The sequence below is a fragment of the Capsicum annuum genome, chromosome 11, assembly GCF_002878395.1.
Source record: "Capsicum annuum cultivar UCD-10X-F1 chromosome 11, UCD10Xv1.1, whole genome shotgun sequence".
In the NCBI taxonomy this organism is placed as follows: Eukaryota; Viridiplantae; Streptophyta; class Magnoliopsida; order Solanales; family Solanaceae; genus Capsicum; species Capsicum annuum.
Genome location: NC_061121.1, coordinates 223,598 through 233,113, shown reverse-complemented (window position 1 = coordinate 233,113; position 9,516 = coordinate 223,598). Strand labels below are relative to the sequence as shown.

Here is a 9,516-nt window from a genome sequence, read left to right as displayed (position 1 = left end):
GCCGACAAATTATTTATATTGGAAATGACATGAATCTATAATTGATGTGGATAATTCTTTCTTAGCTAATGTTTAGCTTGTACAATTCGAGGATTGTAGTGAATCTAAGAGTTGGTTTTTGATTGAGTTGTTGATCTCAACCAAATAGAATTACAAAGCTAGGACAAAATTTATGTTTAGAGAGTATTATATTATATCAAACATGGTTTGGTATCTGGTACTTTATTGTTGAGGAAAGTGAAGCTACTGCTTCTTCAACTGTTAAGAAAAGGGAATCTGGTCTCATCATATCTTTGGTTTCATCTGCCCTCTGTAGTTTTTCCAGTACTTCTCCTAATGGATTCACCAATACAAACTGCAAATGAATATAATAAGAAAGATGTTAAAGAGTACTTTGATTTTATGTGGTAAGTGAAAAGGTAAATTTGGTGTACTTGCCTCGAGGCCTTTCTTTTCCAGTGCCATACTCAAATCCTTGAACAATGAGACTCCACTTGTATCAATGGCACTCACAGCTGCCAGATAGGTTTTCTTGTAAGAAGAAAGTTTCTTGGTATTACGAAAGAAGAATGGATGGACTTAATTTACCAGACAAATCGAGGACCACAAATCTAAGCGCAGATTGTTTCATGGCTCCCTCTGCCTCGTAGTCTTGTATCCATCTTGAAATCCTTTTATTGACAAATGAACTCGATAAATACAAAAGGAAGGAAGAAAAAATGCAATATTGCAGCAGCTTGTACTAACCTTTCTTTAAGATAAGTAGCATTGGCAAAGTTGATTGGAGCTTCAATACTTAAAATGAGACAACCATCCACACTCATAGCCTCCTTATAGTGATCAAGATTTCTATAAATTCCAGTACCAGGTATATTCCCTAACATCACTGTCTTTGGCCTTGTAATTTGCAATAACACCTTTAAAATTGATATTCCAATCTGAAAGGGAAAAAATATAATAAGGAAAACACTTATATTAAAAGAAGTAATGAAAGAAAAAAAGAGAGTACTTACTGCAATGGCAAGACCATCTTGAACAGAAATGAAGATGACACCGAAGAATGCACATAGCAAGACTAGGAAATCAAACTTATCAATCTTCCAGATTTGTAAAGCAGCAGGGATGTCAATAAGGCCAATAACAGCCGTAACGATGATGGCCCCGAGCACAACATTGGGAGTGTATTGGAAGAGGGGCATGAGGAAAAGGAGTGTCACCATCACAGTTACTGCCATTACTATGTTAGACACTGCTGTTTTGCTTCCTGCATTGTGATTCACTGCTGACCGCGAGAATGCACCTGATCACAAGTTTGTTTGTTTGTTACGATATACATAATTATATTAAAACGTTAACTACAAATTGATGAAAAAGGCCAGTTATGTACCAGTTGTGACATAACAGGAAGTGGAAGAACCAACAATGTTCATGAGCCCAATAGCAATCATCTCTTTGTTTCCGTCGACTTGGTAGTTCTTTAAAGCAGCAAAAGTCCTCCCCACTGCTATTCCTTCCTATTTGTTTTTAACAAACACATCAAGTTTATCACTTTTCTATTCTGGGGACATATAATGTGAATGATTATTCATTCAACTTACAGTGAGTGAAAGGATGCCAGTGACAATTCCAGTTTTGATTACAAGTCCCAAGTAGCTTCCACTAAAATGTAACATGTTCCATGATGGAGGGTTTAATCCTTCTTGTAATTTTCCAATCTACCAATAAATGAATATGATTAATTAAATATAGATAGTATAGTTAATCAAATTACCAATAAATTTGTTTGTGTGTTAGAGAAGCTTACAATGCTGATGCCATGATTCTGACCTTTGATTGCAAAGACAACAAGGGTAGAGATAATGACAGAAAGAAGAGGGGCTCCTGCTGACACCCAAAATAACTTCGGCTTTCTCATCCCCTATTTCCAAAAGTTTTAGCATCCCAATATGTACATCCAAAAAAACAAATTAAAAAAAAAGAAGTGGAATAATAATTATCACTTTTTGTGTTAGTCATCTTTTCCAAATAATAATTATAATTTTTTTTTCTATATTATTGATGATTTATTTGCGGTATTAACTTTAAAAGATACACTTTTTTTTGGCACCGTAGTATAGTACTGGACATCATCTAATTCAAATTTATCTATTATATGTAATTAATAGAACTTTGAAATGACAGTCGAGGGGAATTTGAATATATTTATTTTCCTTCATTTGAAAAGTGAAAGGGATGGAAGGGAAAAATAAAGCTGGAACAGAAAAAACTTACAATGTGTCTGGTGAATAAGAGGAACACCAAGAAGCAAAATCCCATTAATATAGTTTGCCAAGACCACTGCACATATATAGAATATTGCATCAGTCTCATACTACTATCTCCAATTCAAAATAGTTGGCACTTATATAGAAAATATTTATTAAAGGTTTATTTTACTAAATTAATCTTATTAAATATTTATTAAAGGTTTATTTAATGATTGAGATAATATTAAAAGAACATACTAATAAAATTCTCTTAATTTATAAATACAATAACAACAACAACAACATACCTAGTGAATTCCCACCAAGTGGGGTCTGGGGAGGGTAAAATGTATGACGCACTCCATACCACTACCTCCGAAGAAGTAGAGAGACTATTTCTGATAGACCCCGACTCAAGATAATTTCACAAATAAGACAATTAAATTAAAATAAATAATTTTAAAAAGAGTATAACTAAAATGAAATTGAGGGAGAAATAAATATGTAAGTGAAGTGAAGCACCTACTATCTTTAATTTCTATCTTTTCCTTTTTATAAAACCTTTTTGGACTCATGAGTCAACCCCCCCCCCCCCCCCCCCTTAGACTTGAAAATCAGTCAACTCAAATTAAATAATAGATGGTGTGTATTTGGGGGGCATGTCTTTCATAAAATTTCAATGATTAATAAAGAATATGTTGTTTTGGAAAGAAGCTTTTCATAGTTCTATAGCATGGAGTAGTTTATAACATCATAGTTGATCTATAAGCATGTGTAACTTTTTTTTCTAGTTTAGTACCATCTTTTAAGATTGTTATTACTTGTTTTTCTTCAATTGATTATTTTCAAATTTGTAATTAAATAGTAATTTTATATTCACGAAAAAACTATTTCCTTCATCACAATTAGTAGTTAATTTAATTTTAAAAAAAGAGAGTATTTTTTTTTTTTATAGTTAGTTTATTAATTTCAACGTCCCACATAACAAGTTTAAGACCACAAAATTCAAATAACTATACATATATTTTTTATTTAAAATCATAATATTTAAATTTTTTTCTTTATTTCTTAAATTTTATGTCCAGTCAAATTAACAACACTTAAACGGGAGGGCGTGTACTTATGCACAATTTTGTTGAACAAATGGGAAGACATTAAGCTTCTTGAGTTTAGAATGTTGATTTCACATGATTGCATTGAAAGCAAGCCAGCATGTGAATATTCTTAAAGACCAAATGAAGAAAAAGACACACACAAGTACAATTCTCTAAAAAATTGTGCCAAAAAGCTGAAGACTAAACACAAATATAGTTTTGTATAATCCCAAGAAAGACGAAAGTAGTACTTATTATTAGTGTAGAGTAGTAACCTCATTAGTTGTGTGGAAAACAGAACTTAGTACAGGGACTATTGCCATTTGCTTGGTAAAATGAGTGATGCCAAGAAGACCCTTTAGCTGCTGCAGTGACACTATAATTGCAGCTCCAGCCATGAACCCAATCAGTGTTGCTTTTGAAAGAAAATCAATAATAAACCCAAGTCTGCAATTTCATAAAAAGGAGTTAAGTATGACTTTAATTAATTAAAAGTAGTAGCTACTAGCTAGTAGTGTACATGTATACATAATACACCTAGGTAGAAGAGTACCTTAAAAAGCCTAAAGAAGCTTGGAAAAGGCCAGCAAAGAAAGTAGAAGAGAAAGCAAGTTGAAGGAACAAGATAGGATCTTTATTGGGGGAAACCACTTCTCTCAGCATGGATCCTAAAACAAGTGATGCAATTGAAACTGGACCTACTGCAAGATCCCTTGAACTTCCAAGAACAGCATACACAAGAGGTGGTACAAAGCTTGAATCTAAAATTAATATATACTACACTTGATGAGTAAACTTAATTATATACTAACATACACACTAATGAAAGAAATTGCATGATGAAAACAACGTAACACTCACAAAGACCAACAATTGGAGGTAAGCTAGCCAGTTTTGCATAGCTAATGCCCTGCAACAAAACAAGAGAGTCAACTAAATACGACCAAGTTGAGCGAAACTATATACGTACAAACAAACCTGAGGAATTGCAAGACTTGCAATGGTGAGGCCAGATACAACATCAGATTTGAACAAGTTGAAGTTGTAATTAGGACCCCATTCAAGTATGGGAAAAACATACTGAACACCAAGAATAAGCTTCTGTTTAAGTGGTTGTCCTTTGAATTGGCGCAAAGGGTCATCAGGGAAGAAAGTTTCTTTAAGCCTGTTTTTGAGTTTCAACAAAGTGCTTCTTTGGGGTGGAGGAACAACTTGTTGCACCTCCATACCTGCTCTTCTTGTTATGTCTATAACAACTCCATTCTCCTCCATTAAATAGTTCCTCAAGAAGACAGCTACCAAACAAACTAGTACTACTACTACTACTACTAGATAGCTAGTCCACAGATTATTGTTGAAGACTGACTGACTAGGAAATTTGTATGGAAGGTGATGATGATAAGTGTATTTGTGCAAAATTAAGATGGAGAAAGAGATTTAGTGAAAGGTACGTGTAGACAAGAGTAAATTAAATGTGTTGGAATGGGGAAATGTAAATATGATGGTATCATTAAATTCAAGGGTACACTTCTCTAAGAAGGTTATGAAATTTATAAGAGTAAGTCAGTGAGAGGAAGGTCGGTATGGCGGCAAAAAACCTCTCACTCATAAGTTGCTAAAATGAATTTTTATTTATTATTTTTGATATATTAAGCAAGATAATCTTTTTTATTTTTAATAATATTATTGATTTTTTAAATTATTTTTATGATGTATTAATACTAAACATCAATTAATAAAATAGTTGAATGAATATTTTAAATTAAAATGTGGCAAGTAAAAATAAACGAATAAAATACTATTTCATATGACATATTTTCCATCAATTTAATGATTCATTCTCTTCTGATATTTCAAGAAAATTTATAAATTCATATTCAACTTCTTTGACTCGTTTGAATTATGATTTTACTTATAGTGGTAATAAAGTCTTTTAGTCGATTGAATTATAAAAATTCAAAGATTACAAACGCAAAGCATCAAACAATATTTCATATTATCGAGACCAATAAAATACATCATAAGTAGCGAGAGTTTTGCCCGAATGAGATTTGACGGGCTACTATCCGATCCATATGAGGACTATATGGACATGATTTTAATTAAAAATTAATATTTTAAAAATGGATTAATTGGACAAATGTTTGATTTTTTATTCATTTTATCGGCCTTACTTAATTTTAGGTTCAAATAAACACAGGCAAAAATATCAAGTAATTTGTCCACGTATGTTCAAATTTTGATAAACAAAATTATGCATATGTAGTTATATACTGATAACAAATGACATGTATCCCATAAAATAATTAAAATAATAATAGCAAATTATTCCAAACACCACCTTCATTACAAAAATAAAACGCAAATATCCTAATTCCTAACCAACTTTTGGGAGTTAAAGTTATTTCACATTATAGAAGTCATAGGTCAAAGATAAGTAGATTAAAGCTAATTATAGGCTCGAATAAGATATTAATTATAGTACCTTGTTTGATTAGTCACGAGTTAGGAAACAGAGACGCATCATTTTAAATATAAGATATAAGTAACTAATTATACACCAAATAGGCACATTCTCTATACTTTGTTTTCAATATAATACTAATTGATATTCTCTCCGTCCTAACTTAATTGTCATTTTCGTTTAAGAAATTTACTTTAAAATAATTGTTACTTTAAAAATTCAAGACTAAAAGTGAAAATTATTTCTATTATATTCTTGATACTAAAAAATTTTTGTATTCTTAATGAACGTAAAAAAAAGATAAAAGTTATAATTAAAATGAGAGGGAGGAGAATATTATTTTGTTTTTAACTATGGAAGATGCAGTACATTTAATTAGAGAAAAGCAAAGTTAGGTGTCCAAATTTGGAAGTAGTAATTAGAGAATAAGTCACGCAAATGGGAAGGGAATAAGCTAATTAATTGATCAGAAAAGATAAATAGAGAGTTGATCAATCACATGGGCATTGGGCACAGATTCCTGATGTTCTGCAATTATTGAAAAATATTTTCATACATTTTGGCAGGACCCTATAAATATATTGAAATGCAATTGTTCTCATCCATATGTATATATGATTTGATATGAGGTTGGTCAAGAAAGACCATTTTTGAATTAAATTAGTCTTGTTCATCAGATATGTGTAGTCTCTCTAGTTGGTTCAACACATACACATGTACAGTTCCCTCCCTACTGAGACCTCCTTCGGCGAATTATATTGTATATAGATGAACGATTATATTTTATATAAAACCTTCAAAGTATCATTGCATATTCATATTAAAATTTCTGACTTCATCACACGTCGATCAGTAGTGTCACCCTACTTAAATTTGTCGCTAAATAGTCCACTTGGACTTTGTTTTTTTCCTATCATTATTTTCTCTCTGCATTGGAGTTTTTGGTTTTTTTGTTCATGTAGCAACTTTGTTTCCTCTCGTGATACCTCCCAGCTTGTTTTGTACTATGTCTTTCCCTTCTGAGTTCTGATCTGTTTTTAAATTAATCCTTTAAGATTTGAATCATTATGTGTACATCATATTAATTATATTTAAGATTAACCACAATATATAGATATATATGAATGTTGTAAATCCAACGTATAGAAGAATTGCATGCATCTTTTTTCAGTTGGTTTGTTTTCTGAACAACATAAGTTTAATTAAGACGGAGGAAAAGACATCTCATATAAATAAAAGGGAATATATATAATTCCCAGGACCAATCTCTTATACGTAAATGAATATTGATACATTGCATAAATATTTAATTTGGAATGAAATTTATTCTGACGCTGTATATATTCCTACTTTTTTGCTTGGACTAATAATGCGTGTTTTTCTTGTGTATGTTTTGTTTCACTTCAAATTCTCTCTGCTAACATCGATCGATGTGCATTTTCAACATTCAACCAACCATTTTCTCTTTTGAAATTAATAAGTGAAGGAAAGTATTTTTTCTTTAGTTTCATATATAGCCAACTTTTATACTATTAAGAATCTTCTTCTATTTAGTCTAGCACATAATTTAAATATTCTACTCTTGTCTTTTCCTAATACATGAATAAAGCCATTGCATGTAACACTTTTTTTTTTTTTTTTCACAATTATTCATTTTCACACCATTTTACATGGGCCATTCCTACTTTTTGCTGGCCTAATGTACATGTTATGTCGTTCTTTCCTTTTGTTGGCTTAATTTGACGCCAAAAAGCTCAATAGATCCACTGTATGGCATGCTTATCCATAAAATCAAAAAGCTAAAAATACAAAGTGGTTTTGAGAGATGACCCAAAGTGGGAGAATTGATTTAGTACATCATTAATTGCACATTCTTTTTAGTAACGTTTTATTGTTTTTTATTTTTACACATAAAACCATTTTCTAATTAGTGGCTAAACTAAACGGCAATAAAGTAATTAATTCCAAGCAAAGCTTATAAGGTTCAATCTTCAATCAATTACGTACTAATCTCAGGAAGTAATTATTAAAGGCAAGGAACAAATTAAAAGATAAAATTAATGGTGTCAAAGCAAAAATAGTGACACCAAAGTAAAAACAGAAGGTGATGATTAGTGGTATGTAGTGGTTGAGGGTAAACTAAAGTAAAGTAATGTTGGTAAAGTAGAATGGAAAATGATATGATGATGAGCCTAACTAATAAGGAAGATCCTTATCCTCTCATGTTATCTTCAAGAAAATTGATTGTATATCTAATGCATATATGTGGTTTCTGTTCACTGCAGTTTCTCTATATATCTTTTTCTTTAATTTTAGAGAAAGGAAATAGGGGAAAAAGATTGTACTTGACATAGGGATACATCATATTGTCAATATTCATTATACAGTTTTTTAGGTAAGCTTGAAATTAAGCAGACATGTGATCGAAAAACCTTGAAGCAACAGCTTGCAAGAAGCTCTAATTAGTAAACAGGTTGCACATAGTTCAAGCATGCAACTCATAAGCAACTTCTGAAAAGTTATACAACAACTTTCTAAGGCTTGCAACCGAACAGATAGTTGCAACAAGTTGCAAGTAGCTCAAGCAGACATACTGCAAGCAACTTCTAAAAAAACTTGAAACTGCTTCCTTGCAACAACTCTTCTTTTTATTTAAATAGAAAGTCAATTTAATTCATTGATATATCAGTTCTAATTAAAATTGAGTAATATACGAGTGATCTCTATATATTTGTCTCTTATATCTTGTGTTACTTTGTGGTGTGTAATTATTACACAGGGAATGTTAACAAGTGTTATTCAATTTCTATAGTGGAGTTTGTTTTCCAAATATGGATGAATGAAAATATTATTCCATAAGATATATGTCTGATTTTTATGAAGAGAAGAATTCTCTAGAATATATAGTTGTTGCTCCAAATTAAAATTGAAGTCAATTTGAATTATCGATGCACGTACAGGAGAGAAAACTTAGCATAGGGAACGTCCAATTTTATCTTACGGCCAATGATAATGAGGCACGAAACAACTAATTATAGAGAAAATGATCAAATGCTCCTCTAACTTTTACCTCAAATTTCAACTATACACCTATATTTTGCGGGGGTCTTATAACCCCTTGAACTATTTTAAAGTAAAATTATTACCCCCGAAAGTTAACACGGCGAGTGTGTGTGTTTCACTCTCTTAAAAGAGAGTGAAACCATAATTATTTATTAAAAAATTATTTTTAATATTTCTTTATTTTCTGTATTCATTTTTAATTATTCTTTTTTTCTTTCTTTCTTCTTCTTCTTTCTCCCAAACAAAAAACTTCAAGAACTCATTCATCAATGACATCCAAGATTAATTTATTATCTTCCTCATCTCCAAGCACAAAATTGATTGGTTCCGACTTCAAGTTCGTCAAAAATTTTAAAATGGGTATTGTTCATTATTTTCAACTTCAAGGTCGTCGGAAATTTCAAAATCGATATTGTCCATTATTTCCGACTTCAAGGTCGTCGTAAAATGGGTATTGTCCATTGTTTCCGACTTCAAGATAATCGTAAAGTTCAAAATTCTCTGTTGTTTCCGACTTTAAGGTCATCTAAAATTTTAAATTTGGTATTGTTCATTGTTTTCGGCTTCAAGATAGTCGAAAATTTTGAAATTGATATTGTTCGTTGTTTCCGGATTTAAGATCGTCGAAAATTTAATAATTGATATTGCT

At 31.2% G+C, this 9,516-nt stretch overlaps 1 protein-coding gene across 1 annotated transcript; it reads right to left on the bottom strand.

The window, feature by feature from the left end:
* Positions 1 to 12: 12 nt before the first annotated feature.
* Positions 13 to 4,923, bottom strand: LOC107848118 (probable sulfate transporter 3.3). Its single transcript, XM_016692801.2, has 13 exons — positions 4,319 to 4,923; positions 4,202 to 4,250; positions 3,894 to 4,101; positions 3,616 to 3,787; positions 2,272 to 2,337; positions 1,805 to 1,918; positions 1,599 to 1,715; positions 1,388 to 1,514; positions 1,014 to 1,300; positions 748 to 938; positions 589 to 671; positions 439 to 515; positions 13 to 355 (listed from the first exon to the last, which is right to left on the bottom strand). Exons 1-13 carry the CDS (start codon positions 4,610 to 4,612, stop codon positions 197 to 199), a joined length of 1,944 nt encoding a protein of 647 aa, XP_016548287.2. The 5' UTR covers positions 4,613 to 4,923; the 3' UTR covers positions 13 to 196.
* Positions 4,924 to 9,516: the final 4,593 nt, after the last annotated feature.

Bases quoted from the DNA above. Each gene is read 5' to 3' on its own strand.
- LOC107848118 (XM_016692801.2), bottom strand. From the start codon at position 4,612: ATGGAGGAGAATGGAGTTGTTATAGACATAACAAGAAGAGCAGGTATG. The intron at 1,515-1,598 runs GTAAGTTGAATG...AAAAACAAATAG, and splicing joins CTGGCATCCTTTCACTCACT to GAAGGAATAGCAGTGGGGAG. The intron at 356-438 runs GCAAGTACACCA...ATTCATTTGCAG, and splicing joins TGGAAAAGAAAGGCCTCGAG to TTTGTATTGGTGAATCCATT.